We start from the raw sequence: 20,523 nt of genomic DNA, 5'->3' as shown, positions 1-20,523 counted from the left end.
CCTCAAATCACCCCATCTCTTGACCTGACCCCGAGATAAGCCTCCTCATTTCCACACTCTAGACTTTCTTATGTGCTTATAAGATAGACATGTTGACTTCCTGCACGTTTCCCATTCCTTCGTTTCATGCCTTTCACGTACATCATAGCCGTAATGTTTCTATTTCTGGATTATAACAAAGGTGTTAAGTTGGTTTTCTTTGGTCTTCTCCCCTGCATTTCTTTGTCATCTCTCGTTTCTTGTTTCTGCCCTGCCCGGCTGTGTGTCTTGTGCATTACGGTTATCCTACTCATCTTTCACCTGATTTAAAACACTCATTCAGTCCAGGACTTAGAGTGTAAGTGTGTTCAAATAGTGTTAGGTTCACATAATGTTTAAAACTTTTAGCAGGAAAAATGCTACCTTGCCAATTTGTCTGTGTCCGAAAGGAATTTGCATTTAAAAATTTGGCAATTTGACAGAGGCAAATTTAAAATTTGAAAATATTTTCTTAAATGTAGACTCATTTACAGCTAGAAGGCAAGGGCAGCAAGTGATGGTGACCAGCAGTGCCTGAATGAACTCAGGAATGTAACTGTAGATCAAGGGTCCCAAACTTTAGGTTTCAAAGGATCTCTTGGAGTACTTGCTGAAAAATGTAGGTTCCTAAGTCCACTGCCAGAAACTCTGACTCAGTGGGTCAAGAATGGAATAACTAAACAATGGCCTGATGCAGTGGCTCATGCCTGTAATCCCAGCACGTTGGGAGGTTGAAGCAACAGGATCACTTGAGGTCAGGAGTTCGAGACCAGCCTGGCCAACATGGTAAAACCCCATCTCTACTAAAAATACAAAAAAATTAGCTGGGCATGGTGGCATGCACCTGTAATCCCAGCTACTTGAGAGGCTGAGGCAGGAGAATTGCTTGAATCTGGGAGGTGGAGGTTGTAGTGGGCCGAGATTGCGCCATTGCACCACTGCACTCCAGCCTGGGCGATAAGGTGAGATTCTGTCAAAAAATAAATAAATAAATAAAAAAGAAAGAAAGAAGAAGGAAAGAAAAGAGAGAAGGAAGGAAGGAAGGAAGGAAGGAAGGAAGAAGAAGGAAGAAAGAAAGAAAGAAGGAAAGAAAAAGAAAGAAAGAAAGAAAGAAAGAAAGAAAGAAAGAAAGAAAGAAAGAAAGAAAGAAAGAAAGGCTGAATAAGATATAGAGACAACATACAGCTGGGCCAGCTTATGACATCTGATAGTGGGGAGATCTGGGGCTGAGTCCTGAATCTGAGGGTAATTAACTCCCTGTAACTTCTTTTCCTAATCTGTAAAAGGATAGTGACAGCAAGACATTGTGATGGGGTTAATATTTTGGAAAACATCCACATGTTTTTTTCCTTTGCCTTTCTGAGTGTGTCAACTACTTCCTACCTGTCCAGCCTAAAACACAGGCATATTGTCTTGGTAGGGATGGAGATCTGAGAAGGAGATTAGAATTTGTGTCTGAGGGTTTGCAAACAGGAAGAAGAAGTCAATATTCAGATTCTGACATTCAAGATGGAGTTATGTAGCAAGACCATTGCTATGAGACGGTATTTCTATTTTCCTTTATCCACTCCCACCCTGCCCTCTTCCCACCCTCACAGTAGCATGAGAAAAACCAGATATGGAAGTTTCAGGTCATAAAAATTATCTTATAATTCAGAAAACAGGCCTTGTGCCTATGACAGCCAGGCCATGAGGCTTAGAGCTCTGTGGTAGAATGAGGATATGTTAAGGAAAAGCAAAGAAAATCCCTCCCCTCTTTGGCTGAGGACGTTATAAAAAGGAGAGCAAGAAAGAGAAGAGAGAAATGGGCTTGAGGTGAGTGCAGAGAAGGGGTGCATGGATCCCGAGGGCAAGGAGAGGAGCCTCTTTCCGTTTCCCTCCTTTCCAACAACTACTTTGTGATAAAAGTTGTCCCTGGGCAGTAGGAAAGGGGAGGGACAGTTGCAGGTTCAACAGATGTGGGTGGGGCCAAGGCCACAGAACACAGAAAAACAACTCATTCGCTTTCGTTTCCTCACTGATTATAAAAGAACAGAGAAGGAAGGGCTCCAGTGACCGGCTGCCCGGCTGACTTACAGCAATCAGACTCTGACAGGATCATGGCTATGATGGAGGTCCAGGGGGGACCCAGCCTGGGGCAGACCTGCGTGCTGATCGTGATCTTCACAGTGCTCCTGCAGTCTCTCTGTGTAGCTGTAACTTACGTGTACTTTACCAACGAGCTGAAGCAGGTCAGTGCAGTGCAGTGCACTCAGTCTTCGAGGCGCTTAGCAACTGTCTGGTTACCTTCTTCTTTGCATGTCAGCTTGCCCCTCTCTGACGACGTTCCTGCTTCCTTTCTCTGTGGGTACATTCTAACTGCTAAATCACATAACCACTGAGGTCTTTGCAAAACTGTAAGTTCAAGAAATTGTGTAAACTAAGTGCAGTTACACAACTGGCTCCACTAGTTACTAGCAGATGTGGGCAACAAAACTCCTGAGGGATTTTTTGTTTTTAAAAGTATGTGTATTTTATAATATTAGCCATTGCAACTCTTCATGAAAGCTTTCTGCTAAACGCTTTACAGTTCTTTTGTTTTCCTTTTCCAAACTTTTATTTGTGCACATTCAGTTGAAAAAGAGAACTTTTACAGGTTCTTTGGTGCTCATATTCAGCATACAAAAATGTAAAAGACTATTCACAAATAAAACACATTAGCTCAAAATGGAAAAAAATCACAATGACAACAATAAAACAGCCTAAGGTAGTGCACGATGTGACAGCTCTGCTTATGGGGACATGAGAATTCCTGCGAAAATAAATAGAATGTCCTTTTGTAAAAGCAGCAATGACATGTCTTGTAAACTTCCTTTTTTATATTATAGCAAGGTTTGGAATAAAATCCAAAGGGACTGGAGCTTACACTGTAGCCATGAATAAATAAAAGAGTCTATTTCCTCAATTACCGTTGGTCCAGTTTTCCTTTTGAGTCCAATGTGCAGCAGGTTTTAAAAGGTGCACAGTAAGAGATTCTAACCAATTAAGTGGTGAATGATAAAATTTCTTTCCTGCTTTCAAACACAAATGGGTAAATCTGTTCCATAGCATTAGCAACAGCCTTTAAATAGGGCCTTGTTACTGTGATACTTCCTGTCTAAAAAATCTGTAATGTAGCTCTTAGAGTCTTTATCCAATAGCACACAGCAGGATGAAGTTCAGATTCATAACTCACATGAGGTCTATTGCTCTTTGTCAATTCTGGCAAACAGATTTCTTTGTTTTTAAATTTTTTTATTTTACTTTAAGTTCTGGGATAGATGTGCAGAACGTGCAGGTTTGTTACATAGGTATACATGTGCCATGGTGGTTTGCTGCACCCATCAACCCATCATCTAGGTTGTAAGCCCCACAGGCATTAAGTATTTGTTCTAATGCTCTCCCTCCCCTAGCCTCCCACCCTCGACAGGCCCCAGTGTGTGTGTTCCCCTCCCTGTGTCCATGTGTTCTCACTGTTCAACTCCCACTTATGAGTGAGAACATGCGGTGTTTGGTTTTCTGTTCCTGTGTTAATTTGCTGAGAATGATGGCTTCCAGCTTCATCCATGTTTCTGCAAAGGACATGAACTCATTCTTTTTTTGTGGCTGCATAGTATTCCATGGTGTATATGTGCCATATTTTCTTTATCCAGTGTATCACTGATGAGCATTTGGGTTGGTTCCAAGTCTTTGCTACTGTAAATGGTGCTGGAATAAACATATGTGTGCATGTGTATTTATAGTAGAATGATTTATAATCCTTTGGGTATATACCCAGTAATGGGATTGCTGAGTCAAATGGTATTTCTGGTTCTAGATCCTTGAGGAATTGCCACACTGTCTTCCACACTGGTTGAACTAATTTATACTCCCACCAACAGTGTAAACGCATTCCTATTTCTCCACATCCTTCCAGCATCTGTTGTTTCCTGACTTTTTAATGACCACCATTCTAACTGGAGTGAGATGGCATCTCATTGTGGTTTTGATTTGCATTTCTCTAATGACCAGTGATGATGAGCTTTTTTTCATGTTTGTTGGCCACATAAATGTCTTCTTTTGAGAAGTGTCTGTTCATATCTTTTGCCCACTTTTTGATGTGTTTTTTTTCTTGTCAACTTGTTTTACAGGAAACAAATTCCTTGTAGATTCTGCATATTAGACCTTTGTCAGATGGATAGATTGCAAAAATTTTCTCCCATTCTGTAGGTTGCCTGTTCACTCTGATGATAGTTTCTTCTGCTGTGCTCTTTAGTTTAATTAGATCCCATTTGTCAATTTTGACTTTTGTTGCAATTGCTTTTGGTGTTTTAGTCATGAAGTTTTTGCACATGCCATCTTGAATGGTATTGCCTAGGTTTTCTTCTGGGGCTTTTATGGTTTTAGGTTTTATGTTTAAGTCTTTAATCCATCTTGAGTTAATTTTTGTAGAAGCTGTAAGGAAGGGGCCCAGTTTCTGTTTTCTGCATATAGCTAGCCAGTTTTCCCAGCACCATTTATTAAATAGGGAATCCTTTCCCCATTGCTTGTTTTTGTCAGGTTTGTCAAAGATCAGGTGGTTGTAGATGTGTGGTGTTATTTCTGAGGCCTCTGTTCTGTTCCACTGGTCTATGTATCTGTTTTGATACCAGTAACGTGCTGTTTTGGTTACTGTAGCCATCTTCCCTGCTTTGTTGTTGCAGGTTGGAGTTACAGTTCTTGACTCATGAATTCTTGAGGGTGAGGGTAGCTATATCAGAGCTGTGTCTGCTTCTGCTCATCAGTATACCTCTGGGTCTAGCGTGTGGTTCCCAAGTAGCCACTAATACTAATACTTGTGGTTCACTACATACTTGTTGCATGAATGAACAGCCTTCGCAAATGTGGTAGGCACCACGAATATGCAGGCAACAAGGGTAGAGTCAGGCTCAACCCAAAGCTAGGCTCTAAGTCACTGAACACTCCCGTTTTGTATTCCAGATGTAGCTAGTCCTGGTGAACTTTCACATCTTTGAAATGTTTTGCTTTTAGTTATGTGGCAATCCTGTGTTGACAATAAGTGAGAATACAAAGGACTGGCATTCTGCCTATTCCTGGGGCACAGGCATGTCATGGGTAAAATCTGTAATAAAGAAGTTATCAGATAGACACAGCTGTTCATGATAAAACAATTGAAAAGCAAACTGCCAATCTCTGCCTGTGGATGGTCCATGTACAAATTGAGGTATCTTTGACAGAAAAAACAAACAAACACTTAGTGCTATTTTAATTTATGATTTTCTCGATGAAAACCCCTGGAACTATGACTGCAAAATTGCTGAAAATAAACCAACTCAGTTTTTGACTTCTAATATGTATTTTAACTCATTGTATATTAAATAGTAGAGAATTATGAGCTACAAGGAACTTCAGATCCTCCCCCCACCACCACAACCACCTTTTTACAGACGAGGAGACAAGAAATAATGTACTCAAGTTCAGACAAGGCTTTGGAGGCAGCCGTGGGGTGGCTAGCACCCAGGTCTGTAGGCTCTTCCCTCCACGGTGGGATGTCCACAGGGTTAACCTGTCTGCACCTTGTGATGTACACTGTGCATGCACAGCGCATCCTGCAGCTCCAACTCTGCCAGCTGACTAGGAAATGAAAGGCTAAGGATCTCAGAAAAGTATAAATTGTGCAAAAGACATAGAGTAGTAACTATTTGCTAGGGAAATGCAGTTTGCATATCCTGTGGAATGTACGTTTGGTTATCCCAATCAGTCGGAAATTTTTCTTTTAGAAATGGACGAGGCAGACTCTTGTTTTATTTGCAAGTAATTATGAAAATTATGGCTACTATTAGATGACCAGTAAAGTCAGGTTTATTGTAGGACACATTTAGAAAAGATTTTCTTTTGTAAGAAAAAAATATTCATGAAACTATAATCATACCTTTAGCTTTAAGTCTACATGAGAGACTGGAATACTGCTATGTTCACCAATTTGGAGCCAGAATTTCCTAACCTTTCTTAAGTTTGCAGCAGAAACAGAGTAAAACTGTTACTCCACACACAAGTAGCTCCATCAATTTGCTTATATTACAAGTTGGACTAATTTTAAGATTGAATCAACCAGTTCTTTACTCAACTGACTCATGCAATTGTCTGTATATATAATCAAATTTCTTTTTCAATTCTACTATAAAAATGGAAATTTCATATAAGGCCTAAGATCTTCCCACTTGCACACATTTTTCCTAATTGCATATTGACATATGAATACATGTACATTAGGCATGCAGAAGAATTCATTGAGAGTGCTAGAAAGCTAGGAGAATTACAGATATTGAGCAATTACTGTGTACCAGGAACTTTGAAAAGTATTGCCCGGTTTCATCTCATAACAATTCTATTACGTAAGTATAATTATCCCATATTATAGATGAACAAACTAAAGCTCAGGCGAAGTTAAGAGATTTGTTCAAGATTACAAAACTAGTAAACGGTAAAGCCTGATTTTGAACACAGGCATGAAGGAGGTACTCAATAAATTGAAGCACCTACTTTTTTTTTTACATTTTTTCAATACAATACAATGCTATTTTTATAGTAGCATTGTAATTACTGCTGAAAAGTCTCCTGAAGGTGTCACTTTCTTCATCAGAAATTTTCCAACGGGAAAATAAATTTGAATCTTCTGTGTAGACTTTGGAAAAGTATATTCAACATAAGTGTTAATTTCTTAAAATTGAATACAGGCTCCACTTTGGCTGGTGAAAATTTGCAGAAGATACAGTCTGCAAGGATTATAGGGTGTAAGGGTTAAGGAAGGCTTCATAACATTGGATTGGACCTTCACAAATAGCCTGTAGACCAGCAAACATGAACAACAAATATGGGCTTAGCCCCTGAAGTCTGTGTCCCTCTGAGAAAGTTTTATGATAAAGGAATGGCCTGTCACTGTGGCATCATAGATGGGGAGGAAAAAGGAGAAGGGCTTCCCCTCCACGGATCTCCATAAACGATCCTTTATGCTATTCGCAGTTTGCAGAAAATGATTGCCAGAGACTAATGTCTGGACAGCAGACAGGGTCAGTGCTGCCATCTTGAAGTCTACCTTGCTGAGTCTACCCTGCTGACCTCAGACCCCATCAAGGACTGGTTGATCCTGGCCTAGACAACCACCATGTTTGTAATAGCACCAAGAGCAGTCACCATGGAAATCCACTTTTCAGAACCAAGGGCTTCTGGAGCTGAAGAACAGGCACCCAGTGCAAGAGCTTTCTTTTCAGAGGCACGCAAATGAAAATAACCCCCACACGCTACCTTCTGCCTCCAGTGCCCAGGTGTGGTTAGTTAGAGAATATAGCCTCAGCCTATGATATGCTGCAGGAAACTCATACTTTGAAGTGGAAAGGATGGGAGGAGGCGGGGGAGACAGATCGTATTAATTATCATTCTTGGAATAACCACAGCACCCCACGTCAACCCGCCATGTGTCTAGTCACCAGCATTGGCCAAGTTCTATAGAAGAAACTACCAAAATTCATGATGCAAGAAACATGTGAGGGTGGAGAGAGTGACTGGGGCTTCCTCTCTGGATTACTATTGTTCAGAAATCAACATTTATGCATAAAAAGGTCTAGAAAGAGAAACACAAAATGACAATGTGATCTCTAGATGCTATGATTATGGGTACCTTTTTCCTTTTTATATTTCTATATTTTACAAATTTTCTACAGGGAATGTCATAAAAATATCCATGCTATCCATGTATAATTTTCACATAGATTTAAAGAACACAGCATTTTTATATAGTCTTATGAGAAAACAACCATACTCAAAATTATGCACACACACCGTCTGATCTCACCCCTATAAACAAGAGAGATCATCCAAAGGTTAACTAGGAGGTGAGAATATAGCTGCTATTAGTGGTTGTTTCATGTTTTGTTTTGTTTTTGTGATTTATTTATTTAGTTTTTGGAGGGTTTTTTTTTCTTTTAGAAAAGTGTTCTTTACTTTTCCATGCTTCCCTGCTTGCCTGTGTATCCTGAATATATCCAGGCTTTATAAACTCCTGGGTAATAATGTAGCTACATTAGCTTGTTAACCTCCCATCCACTTATACCCAGGACCTTACTCAATTTTCCGGGTTCCCCCCACCTCTTCCTGACAGTATTTCTGGAAAATACTCAGACGGGATCACAGGCTCTAGCCAGCAATTGGTGCTAACCTGGGCTAGTCCCTGTGGCACAAGCTCCACCACCACCATCCATGTCAAACTCCACCTCAGTTGATAAGTTGTTGCCTGCTGCCATTTCTGCCTGATCACAGGCAGCTTTCAACTCTGCACCTTGCCTCCCACAGCTGGAGCCTCCCATATTCAGCCATATCCTGCTGAGATAGCTTACAGCTGATGTGAAGTAAAAAGGCATACTGCTCCCTCCTTTCTGTGTCATGCACATCTTTTTGCCCCAACAAGTTACAGAGACTTGTGAGCCTGCTCATTCAGTGTAATCAAACCGAAGCTTGGCCAGAGCCAACTCATACTGAGTGAACTGGGACAGTGTCCAGGGAAAGTTTGCTCTTTCTGGAACCACCCTCGGGCCTTGTGGTTGATCCCAGTTTCTCGTCTGTTCCTTCTTGATCCTTTCCCACAGTTTGCTAGACATGCTCTCATATTTCTGAATCATATGTGACTGAGTGCCTTCCTTGGAAAGGTTTTGCATCTCCCAAGTCAATTGGAGGTGCAACTAGATGTCTACAGGTGGGGCAGGCAGGGGCAAGGAAATGTACCTAAGTCCATGGTCAGTCTTATCTCAACTCAGGCGGCCCCAGCTTCACCTCCAACTACATATACTACGGGAATGTTTTTCTTTTGTAATTTAAAGGAGGAAGAAAGAAAATAAACATTTGTTTAAAAGTAAATGAATGATCTATGTCAGGGTGTGTAGAAGAAATTTATTAACTCAAGTTTGCACCTTTGCATTTGAGGGACCTTGGCCAAATGTCCAAGGGTTACATGGCTGAGTACAGAACTGTGTGATTCTAGCTGGGAACTCTCATAAACAGTTAAGATATTTTGATTTAAAATGATACTGTCTTTCTATAGGAAGGAGTGAATCATCATTCAATTTGATCCTGCCTTCAAGCTTTGCAGTACCTTAGTTCAAATAACAGATTAAAATAGTCATTTTCTCATTTATTTCCACAGGTGGAGTCAATTCAGCAGATTTTTTTTTTTTTTTGAGACGGCATCTCGCTCTGTTGCCCAGGCTAGAGTGCAATGGCACGATCTCAGCTCACTGCAAGCTCCGCCTCCCGGGTTCATGCCATTCTCCTGCCTCAGCCTCCCAAGTGGCTGGGACTACAGGCGCCCGCCACCACGCCCAGCTAATTTTTTGTATTTTTTTAGTAGAGACGGGGTTTCACTGTGTTAGGCAGGATGGTCTCGATCTCCTGACTTTGTGATTCACCCGCCTCGGCCTCCCAGAGTGCTGGGATTACATGCATGAGCCACCGCGCCTGGCCAATTCAGCAGATTTTTTCAGGGAAATAACATCTCTTCCATCCCACTTGCTAAAACAAAACAAAACAGAAGAGAAGAAATGAGCAAAGCAAACAAACAAACAAAACCCTTCTGGCTTTGTTTGGACCTTCTGTTTCCTGTTTTTCTCAATTAAACAATTATCAGCCTGAAGAGTTCTGGGTGGTTTGGGGTGGTGTGTGTGTGTGTGTGTGTGTGTGTGTGTGTGTGTATAACATCAAGCAAGGATTTGTTGATGAGGGTGAGGAGTTCGTTGGTAATGATCTGGCTATTGCCATTGTTTACTTTCAATCAGAAACATGGAGAAAACCTTCAAAGAGTGTTTAAAGTCTCTACCAATAAGTCCCTAGCTAGTGTAAACATTTAATGAGACAGCATTCAGATTTCTAGTGGCAACATGGTCCAGATTCTGCCAGCCAGAGGAGCAGAAATCAGATCAGTAACTGGAATCTACTTAGCTAGCTCAGATCTAGAAACAGAACATGACCCCCTCCCAATTGACTTGGCTGTTTTTTATTTAGGATGCTAAAATGTAAACTGACTCCACTACTGACCTTGTATCTAGGTAGGTTTCTGCTTCAAAATGGGATACATACCATACCATGTACATAACATACCATACATATCTGGAAGAGACCTCAGAATCACCGTAGTGAACCGGCTCAAAACTATGAACTGACACAGGAGAATGGAAGCAACTTGTCAAGAAAAGCACAGCTGTTTAGTAAGGGAGGCAGGGAAGGACACTGTGACTCCAGATGTCTGACCGACACCTGGATCCTTTCCCTCTGACTCCAGATGCCTGACCCACACCCGCATCCTTTCCACCATATCCAGCTGCTTACTTTTATTCTTGTTTTTTTAAGGACAAAGGAGAGCATGCTTACTTTTATTTCAAACAGGAACTTACTCAATATGCCAAAACTTCTCTAAGTCTGCTATCAGTTTCTGTTGTCTTAACTTCCAAATGAACAAAAATAAAAAGCACTTATGCAAAATATTGTGTTATATTCCATCTCAACCCAGATGCAGGACAAGTACTCCAAAAGTGGCATTGCTTGTTTCTTAAAAGAAGATGACAATTCTTGGGACCCCAATGACCAAGAAAGTATGAACAGCCCCTGCTGGCAAGTCAAGTGGCAACTCCGTCAGCTCATTAGAAAGGTAGGTAACCTCACCAGGTGACCTCATCAGCAGGCGGAGAAGGCCAGAAGAATTCCTTAAAGCAAAGCAATCTTTAAGATAATCAAGTCTAGACTCTTCGTTTTACAAATAAGAAAACTTAGGCCCAGAGTATTTAAGTAATTTTCCCCAAATTCATAGAACTAGAAAAATGGGGCATAGCAGCAAAGGGCAGGGCCTGGCCGACTCCTGGTCTAGAGTCCATTCCTCTGCCCCAGACAGCCTCCATATCTAGTCTAACCTTTTGATCTCACATTATGGAAACTGAGGCACACACAGGGTAATGAAGAGAAGGTCACAAAGTCATAAAGAATGTGTGGGATTGTTTTTCATTCAAAAGATAAAGAAGATCAAATAGTGATGTTTTATATTCTTCCCACATTGCTGATGTCTGGAATTAAATATTTATTTTTGTATGCATATAGAGATAAAGAAAGAGGAAAGTAAGAGGGAAGAAAGAGGAAAGGAAGGGAAGGGAAGAAAGAGATACTTTGAGAAATTGAAGGTAGTTTTTTCTTAATTTACAGCCAATAAATAACAAATTACAAAAAGTATCTGTTTATGGAAGTTGCTTAAACAGGACCTCCAGCAGAGACATGTTAGTTAACAGTTTATTTTATTAAATGTGGCAGAGTGACAGATCTAATCAAGTTTCTTCTCTTAGGCTCTTCCTTCTTTGTAAGAGGGCATTTAATAATATTTGTGGCCGGGTGTAGTGGCTCACGCCTGTAATCCCAGCACTTTGGGAGGCTGAGGCAGGTGGATCACCTGAGGTCAGGAGTTGAAGACCAGCCTGGCCAACATGGTGAAACCCCGTCTCTACTAAAAATACAAAAATTAGCAAAGTGTGGTGGTGTGTGCCTGTACTCCCAGCTACTTGGGAGGCTGAGACAGGAGAACTGCTTGAACCCAAGAGGCAGAGGTTGCAGTGAGCTGAGATCGTGCCACTGCACTCTAGCCTGGGCAACAGAGCGACTCTATCTCAAAAACCAAAAAAAAAAAAAAAAAAAAAAAAATTGCTTCTGCCTAAGTAAAAATATCAGATGAGAACACAAGTATAAAAATACTCTGTAAACTATAAAGTACCACATACATCACCATTGTTTAAAGACATTAACTGGGGGAATTCCCAGGTAGAAAGAGAATGTGTTTTACACATGTTTATAAGTCCATTGTTTGGTGCTCTGCATGTTTCTCCATATAAATACTGTTATGTTGGTGGTTAGGGATCAAGCTGATAATCCTGAGCTGTTTTCACAGTACAGCCCTGACGCATGTAAGATGCTATTTCTATGGGAAATGAAACTAGACTTCCTTCTAGGAGTCCTAGAAACATACATGTTCTGTGGCTGCCCTGGCAGCATGGCCCCAGGCAGGGGGGCGCACTCTGCACAAGCTGTACGGAAGCAGCCATGATTCCACCACTGCAAATGACAGCGAGTGTTCAGGGGGCAAGGACCAGGAGACTAGGAAAAACCTGGGCTGGAGAACGGTCCTGAGGAAGCTGAGAAATGAAACACCCAAGTTCCCGGGATAGGGGCTTGGGGAGGGCGGAGGTGCGATTGTCCAGCAGGGGAGAGCGACTGAGAACTAGGGTGGAAATCTGGAGACTGAGGAGAGGGCTGGGTGCTGTGGACAGGGAGTGGGGAGATAAGAGAAATAGTGAGGACATTTCTCTTTCCTGCTATTCCTGCCATTCTCCCTCCCATTCTCACATCCTGCTACCAACTAGAATAGTGGGAAGCTGGGAGAGAACACAGAGGGAATAGGTGAGAATGTGGAAAAAATAATTCTCTTTTTCTTTTCAGGCACATTAGTTGAACAGACTTATTCCAGTAAATATCCTATGCCCATTTCATACATTATCTCATTTAATCCTCATGACAGCTCTGAATAATAAATCGTTATTATCCTCTTAAATATATTTTTAAAATAGATTAATAAATTGAAGTTTAGATCAGTTAAATAACTTGAGCAGTCTCACAGAGCCAGTAACTGAAACATTTGAATGCAGGGCATCTGGCCATGCTTCTAGTCACTCTTTTTATTTTGCCTCCCACATTGTAGGAAAGACCCTTTTCTTTTTCCTGCTGCTTCCCCTTCTTTCCTTCCTTTCTGTTGCAGAATAAGAGAAAGAGAGAATAAAGAGTGGGAGAGAGAGAAATGAGAGACAGAGATAAGAGAGAATGCTGTGGTTTCCTCTCACTTCCCCTTCCCGTATATCAGTGCCCAGGGAACTGATTACAGTCCGTCCACCGCCACCACTCCCTGCCCCCATTATCCGGCTTCAGGGCTTGCAGTGGAGGGAGAAGCAGAGAGCTTCTGCTATGGGGTGGAAGTACAGAGAAGGCAAGTTTCTGACAGTTGCAACATTAACTACAGTGATTGGGAAAGAGGGCAGTGATGGGAGAAGGTGGCAGGAGGGACACAGCTGAATTCAGAAGCCATGGATGAGCCAAGTCAGGGTCTTCCCATTTAATAGAAAGGTTTGGTTTTCACTCTTTCTTACTGGTTTTCCCCACTGGTTAGTACAAAGGCGGGGGGAAGTTACTAGATATTTAGCAAAGATATGGGAAGATGGCAAAATATCTTTATGTTGAGAATGGCTCAGCCACATTCTCAGAAGTGAAAGAATGACATGATGTTGTCAGGTTATACCTCAATAGGCTATGTATGTCTGTGAGCATCCTGAGAGAGAGGAAGTGTGCCCTGTGTCTTGAGGCTTGGGTCTGTCCAATAATTTTAAGCCCCTGGGCTGTTACCCAGTGCACTTATACACACACACACATGAATGCGCACATACATACACCCCACACACAGAAAGTGACATGACATGGCTGCCACACCTATCAGCCACATTTGGCTGACCTCACATGGCGGATGGCTTCTTCCTCCTGCACTGCTCCAGGTGTGGCCTTTCCAAGACTTCATCCAGCAACAGAACTTTCCTAGGCAGAGGACCATCCCTTGATTGCTGTGCGGGGACAGCTATCTCAATATTTATCCCAGCTCCCACCCCACCCCTTACAGTCCCTATGCTTGACCAACTTAAAGCTTCCTAGATTGATAATGCATGTAGAAATTTCCTGTTAGACATCAGCAAGATGAGCCATAGGCATTCTATAGTCAGTTTAAATTTTTAGGGAAATTAACAAGCTTTATTCAATAATATTTGCAGATGATTTTGAGAACCTCTGAGGAAACCATTTCTACAGTTCAAGGTAGTATCTTTTTTGTTGTTATTTTAATTTTTTACTGTCATTTCATGACAGGTTGTGAATAGTTCTCCATTCTCCTTCTCTGTGTTCTCATCCACTCATCCATCCTCTGATCTGCTGCTCTGTATCTCAAGCCACTTGTTGATTCTACTTCCCTCTTTACATTGGCAGCTGGGAAGTTCAGAACCAAATCTGTGGCCCATCTATGGTCAGAACTTTATTTCAGCTTAATTTTATTCTTCCCCATGAATTTTCCTTTCACCTTAATTTCTTCACTTATTAGTTTCTACCTTCTAATGTGTTACAAACAAGCCATCTTAAATCATTTCTGGGAAATTGGGAGAAATAAATGAAGTCCCTTAAAGTTACCCTTCTTTGTTTCAGGCCACCACTGGGCTCCAGGTCTTTCTTTACAAAAGCCTCCTCCTCTATCATCCCTTTCCCAACAATCTTTCTACCCACCTATGACCCTCATCCTGTGGTCTCCATGCCACACCACCCTCTTGTTCATGGTCAGCAGCCTTCTCTCGACCCACCTTTCTGTTCACTACTGTTGCCCATGCTGGCTTCTTTAGCCTTCCATCTGGGACTCCTTCATCCTTCACAGCTCATGTAATTGTCACCTCTTCAGAGAGGGCTTCCCTGGACACCTTTATAACTAAATTCCCTGCACTCTGTTATTTTAATCACACATACCTTGTTCATTTCCTTTCAGTTATTTTTTAAATCTGTTATTCTTTTCCAATGCAATAAACTTCTTCATCACTTGGCACCCCCATTTTCCTTTATTAAATATGTTTTCTTAAATATAAAGGACAGGACCTGGTCCTGGGGTCTAAGCTTTCTTTCTTATCATTTCTCCAAAGGTGAAAGCAGTAGTGAGAATGTTGAACACTCCACCTATTCAGATGAGGCATACCAGATTAATGGTCTATAGCAGATAGATGCATGTACTGTTTTCAGTGTTGGAAGAATAAAATTCTTTGTTATTCATCCCAGTAAGGTGAAACACTACCCTGTATACCAAGATATATCCATGGTATCTCGATACACATATTTGCAAGTTTCTTTTTTGGGAGGTGTTTGCTATAACCAGTTGGAAATTTCCTCTTTTAAAAATTTGCTTTCAAATCTAGGCTTTCCTATCCATATCATTGAAAGGACCTTAACAAATCTGTTGCCCAGGCTGGAGTGCAGTGGTGTGATCATGGCTCACTGCAGCCTCAACTTCCTGGCCTCAAGCAATCCTCCCACCTCAGCTTCCCAAATAGTAGGACTACAGGCACAGGCCAACACACCTGGCTGATTTTTCTATTTTTTATAGAGACAAGGTTTCACTATGTTGCCCAGGCTAATCTCAAACTCTCAGGCTAAGTGATCCACCCATCTTGGCCTCCAAATTGTCACTTTCTAATTCATATTTTCTGTAGAAGGCTGTAAGTCCCTTGAGGACATGGTCAGTGAAATCAGTGATTAATATTTGTAGCCCTCTGGGGTGTAGTGCCTTACCCTAGCACTGTCTGTTTGATGAAAGAATATAATTTATCTTACAACCAATGTAAGCACACTTGGGAAGTTTGAACTGATTTTTTTAGAGAAAGTCATTTGTTACATTTCTTTTTTTTTTTTTTCTTTTCTTGATGGAGTCTCGCTCTGTCGCCCAGGCTGGAGTGCAGTGGTGCGATCTCTGCTCACTGCAAGCTCCGCTTCCTGGGTTCACGCCATTCTCCTGCCTCAGCCTCCCGAGTAGTTGGAACTATAGGCGCCTGCCACCACACCCGGCTAATTTTTCTGTAGTTTTAGTAGAGACGGGGTTTCACCGTGTTAGCCAGGATGGTCTCAATCTGCTGACCTGGTGATCCGCCCAGCTACAGCTTCCCAAAGTGCTGGGATTACAGGCTTGAGCCACCGCGCCTGACCTACATTTCTGTTTTTTTAAGGCTACCCCAAAATACTTCGGACGGTGATCAATAACTGTTATTTGTTTATTATGATCTAGTGAATTCACAATTTATATGCTTGTATACTCAATATCATGACCAGAATGTCAATTCCTATTCTTTTTTTTTTTTTTGGAGTGGAAGGGTGATTGTAAGATGACTGTTGGATATCAGTTTGCAGCATCTAAGGGCAATTGTTATCATTGCTACTGCTTTAGAATCTGCAGTAGTTAGGATAGAGAAAGGAAAATTGAGATGACAAAAATTGGTACCACTCTGTTTATTTCTGTATGTAATTCTAGGTGGAAATTTGCCAATACGTGGTTATTTGCACACTTTAACTCAGCAGGATTATTACACATCTACAGTTATTTCTTTATTTATATTTTTGGAAAAGGGATAGAATCTTCACTTTGTTATATCTTCACTTTGTTTCTCCTTGGACCTTACCTGTGAGACACCAATAAATTATAATCCATGTTACTGCTTATTCTTTCCGTGTAGAGTACTTTTCAAGTTGATCATAAGCTGAGGTATGTTGATCATAATATCAAAATGTTGTTTTTATGAAAACTCATAGAATCAACTTTGGAAGCCCAGTATGCTTACAATGGCTGATTGACAACACCTATGAAGAGCAACGTATTGGAGAACTAGTTTGGCAAGTGTTGATGATTCTTTATCATTTCTCTTTTAGAAAAGCAACAAAATACTTCTCCCCTAGTGAGAGAAAGAGGTCCTCAGAGAGTAGCAGCTCACATAACTGGGACCAGAGGAAGAAGCAACACATTGTCTTCTCCAAGTAAGAGAAACAACAAATAAGTGACTTAAGGGAAAATAATGGAAGGATTGTGCCAAGTAACTTATTTTTAAAAGAATTTTACCTGAAATGTTTATATGGCTATCTACAAAATGCTCAGTATTAATCAGATCTCAGATTGACTGTTTTCAGATGCAAGATTAAAGACAAATAGCTCAATTACTGCCATGACCTAACTGGCCTCATGAAAATTACAAAGTGGGAGAATTTTGTCTTTGCAGTTGTCAGAATCCCATTTTTTTTCCTTCTTTAGAGTAATTTCTCGCTCTTTCTTTCTTTCTTTTTTTTTAGACAGAGTTTCGCTCTTGTTGCCCAGGCTGGAGTGCAATGGAGCCATCTCGGCTCACTGCAACCTCCGCCTCCCGGGTTCAAGCAATTCTCCTGCCTCAGCCTCCCAAGTAGCTGGGATTACAGGCATGTGCCACCACACCTGGCTAATTTTGTATTTTTAGTAGAGACGAGATTACTCCATGTTGGTCAGGCTGGTCTCGAACTCCCAACCTCAGGTGATCCGCTCGCCTTGGCCTCCCAAAGTGCTGGGATTACAGGTGTGAGCTACTGCACCCAGCCTTTCTCTCTTATGATTACTTCTTCCATCCCTTTGCTCGCCATCAAATCTCCCTTCTCTTTAAAGGTTCTAAATCATTTACTATCCCTATGAATCACTAGGTGCTCCTAGTGGCATTTATATTAAATTAAACCATAGGAGATTGCCAATATTTGACCATATTTTACTTACACAAATGTCAGTTTCATACAGTTTAACCATATATGTTACATCTAATTTATATCTAGGCAGAACATGTGTCGATATGGTGCTATGTAATACTGTGCATGGGATTTTTTTTTTTTTTTTTTTTTTTTGAGACGGAGTTTCACTTTTGTCACCCAGGCTGGACTGCAATGGCGCCATCTCGGCTCACTGCAAACTTTGCCTCCCAGGTTCAAGCGATTCTCCTGCCTCAGCTTCCCGAGTAGCTGGGATTACAAGCATGCACCACTACGCCAGGCTGATCTCAAACTCTTGACCTCAGCTGATCCACACCCCCCGGCCTCCCAAAGTGCTGGAATTACAGGCGTGAGCCACCGCACCAGGCCTCTGTGCATGGGTCTTACAGTGTAAATATCTAGGTTGGAATTGCAGCTCCTCTTCACCTAGATGCATGTTTTGAGCAAATTACTTAACTTAGTCAAGCTTCAGTTTCTTCATATGCAAAGTTGAGACAAATCTTAACTCACAAAATGATGCAAAATGTCTGATCTATTGTATGTACTCAAGCAATACTCATCTTTATTTTTATCAGAGGCTTTGTCCCATAAATTTGTCTAAAAATATTTCAGACATCAGTTAATAGATAAAAAGTTTGTTTGGGGGTTTGGGGTTGGTTGGTTGGTTTAGTTTCTTCTGGGTCGTTGCCTTCTTGACATTCTTGGACTCATATTTTATAAATGATTGGCATGTTCTGTCTGCAAGTGAGGGGATTATTATGATGTTACTGCTTGCTACTCATCAATAAATATAATTGGTTTACGCTATGGAAAAGCCCAATTTTGCACCAATCATGGAGATACGCTAAAAGTGTAAAGAAATATCATTTTGGAAGGTTCATTTTTCATTCAAAACCTTTGAGTGTGAAAGATTCAAGGATCTGAGGATCTTTAAATCTAGGCTCCTTTGCCAACTTTGTGCCTCTATTATTTTTGACTAGAGATGCCATCTGCTTGGATGTGCCTTTGACTCTGGAGAGCTGAGAAAGATCAAGGAGGGACCCAAAGAGTCCAAAAGGAATGGCAAGAACTTCTGAGATCTAGGCCTAAAGAAATAGATACGTTTATTTCGGTTTCCTTCCAGATTGTCCACTTAAGTTCACCAGCACAAGAAAGGAGGAACGGATTCAGGGCAGAAGTTCTGCCCAGGAGAAACCATTGCTATCTGAGTGGGCCATCCCTTGTGCTACCATTCTAAGTGTGACACATGTGGCATAAGCAGCTGACAGGTATAAAAAGACAAGGACTCCCAACAGTTCCCAGTGTCACAATGATACAGGAGCCTCCTAATTTCTATGTGACTAGAATTTATAATCCACATTAAGATTGAAGGAGGAAGAAGTTTGATATTAGTTTGAAATCCCTGGCATTCCCAACAAAAATATAGGCTGGCCATAGCTGCAAAAAAGCTCCTTGCTTTGCTACAAATTCCCTTCTGTTAACGCTCTTTCTCTCTAAATTTCCTACAGACTCCAAGAATGAAAAGGCTCTGGGCCACAAAATAAACTCCTGGGAATCATCAAGGAGTGGGCATTCATTTCTGAGCAACTTGCACTTGAGGAATGGCGAACTGGTCATCCAAGAAAAAGGGTTTTACTACATCTATTCCCAAACATACTTTCGATTTCAGGAGGAAATAAAAGAAAACACAAAGAACGACAAACAAATGGTCCAATATATTTACAAATACACAAGTTATCCTGACCCTATATTGCTGATGAAAAGCGCTAGAAATAGTTGTTGGTCTAAAGATGCAGAATATGGACTCTATTCCATCTATCAAGGGGGAATATTTGAGCTTAAGGAATACGACAGAATTTTTGTTTCTGTAACAAATGAGCACTTGATAGACATGGACCATGAAGCCAGTTTTTTCGGGGCCTTTTTAGTTGGCTAACTGACCTGGAAAGAAAAAGCAGTAACCGCAAAGTGACTATTCAGTTTTCAGGATGATACACTATGATGTTTCAACAAATCTCACCAAAACAAACAAACAAAAAACAGAAAACGAAAAAACCTCTACGCAATCTAAGTAGAGCAGCCACAACCAAATAATTCTACAACGCACACTGTTCTGGAAGTGACTCACTTATCCCAAGAAAATGAAATTGCTGAAAGATCTTTCAGGACTCTACCTCATATCAGTTTGCTAGCAGAAATCTAGAAGACTCTCAGCTTCCAAACATTAATGCAATGGTTAACATCTTCTGTCTTTATAATCTACTCCTTGCAAAGACTGTAGAAGAAAGAGCAACAATCCGTCTCTCAAATAGTGTATCACAGTAGTAGCCTCCAGGTTTCCTTAAGGGACAACATTCCTAAGTCAAAAGAGAAAAGAGGCACCACTAAAAGATCACGGTTGGCCTGGTGCAGTGGCTCATGCCTGTAATCCCAACATTTTGGGAACCCAAGGTAGGCAGATCACGAGGTCAAGAGATCAAGACCATAGTGACCAACATAGTGAAACCCCATCTCTACTAAAAGTACAAAAATTAGCTGGGTGTGTTGGCACATGCCTGTAGTCCCAGCTACTTGGGACGCTGAGGCAGGAGAATCGTTTGAAGCCGGGAGGCAGAGGTTGCAGTGTGGTGAGATCACGCCACTGCACTCCAGCCTGGCGACAGAGCGAGACTTGGTTTCAAAAAACAAACAAACAAACAAAAAAAAAACTTCAGTATGTATGTGTTATTTTTTCAATAAAATTCTATGTTACAGTATGTCATGTTTGTTGTAGTGCTCACATTTATTGTCGTTTTTGGTTTAGTACTCGTTTCAGTACTCACTTGTTTCATAATATCAAGATTACTAAAAATGGGGGAAAGACTTCTAATCTTTTTTTCATAGTATCTTTTATGTGACACATATTACAGAAGAAAGAAATTTCTCACTTTTGATTTAATATGATCAAATGTATCAGTTCTTTTATTTATGGCTAATACTTTTGTTCTGGGTTGAGTTGTGCTGTGTCCTCAGGAAAGATATGTTGAAGTCCTACTCACCAGTACCTCAGAATATAACCTTATTTGGACATAGGGCCATTGTGAATGTAAC

At 41.0% G+C, this 20,523-nt stretch overlaps 1 protein-coding gene across 3 annotated transcripts; it reads left to right on the top strand.

The window, feature by feature from the left end:
• The first annotated feature begins 1,994 nt into the window (after positions 1 to 1,994).
• TNFSF10 (TNF superfamily member 10) lies at positions 1,995 to 20,194 on the top strand. 3 transcript variants are annotated; one of them, XM_030822829.1, is made up of 5 exons: positions 1,995 to 2,249; positions 10,571 to 10,708; positions 13,905 to 13,947; positions 16,582 to 16,686; positions 18,942 to 20,194. In XM_030822829.1, the coding sequence occupies exons 1-5, from the start codon at positions 2,118 to 2,120 to the stop codon at positions 19,367 to 19,369; spliced, it is 846 nt and encodes a 281-aa protein (XP_030678689.1). In that variant the 5' UTR covers positions 1,995 to 2,117; the 3' UTR covers positions 19,370 to 20,194. The 3 variants fall into 3 exon arrangements, with proteins under 3 accessions (XP_030678689.1, XP_004089719.1, XP_003256517.1); XM_004089671.2 differs by lacking the exons at positions 13,905 to 13,947; positions 16,582 to 16,686 and having other exon boundaries at positions 2,028 to 2,249; positions 18,942 to 19,468; XM_003256469.2 differs by lacking the exons at positions 10,571 to 10,708; positions 13,905 to 13,947; positions 16,582 to 16,686; positions 18,942 to 20,194 and adding an exon at positions 7,039 to 8,153 and having other exon boundaries at positions 2,035 to 2,249.
• The last annotated feature ends 329 nt before the right edge of the window (positions 20,195 to 20,523 follow it).

This window comes from Nomascus leucogenys, chromosome 11, assembly GCF_006542625.1.
Source record: "Nomascus leucogenys isolate Asia chromosome 11, Asia_NLE_v1, whole genome shotgun sequence".
NCBI lineage: Eukaryota > Metazoa > Chordata > Mammalia > Primates > Hylobatidae > Nomascus > Nomascus leucogenys.
Note: the sequence above shows the minus strand (reverse complement) of the source record. Positions and strands in the feature narration are given on the sequence as shown.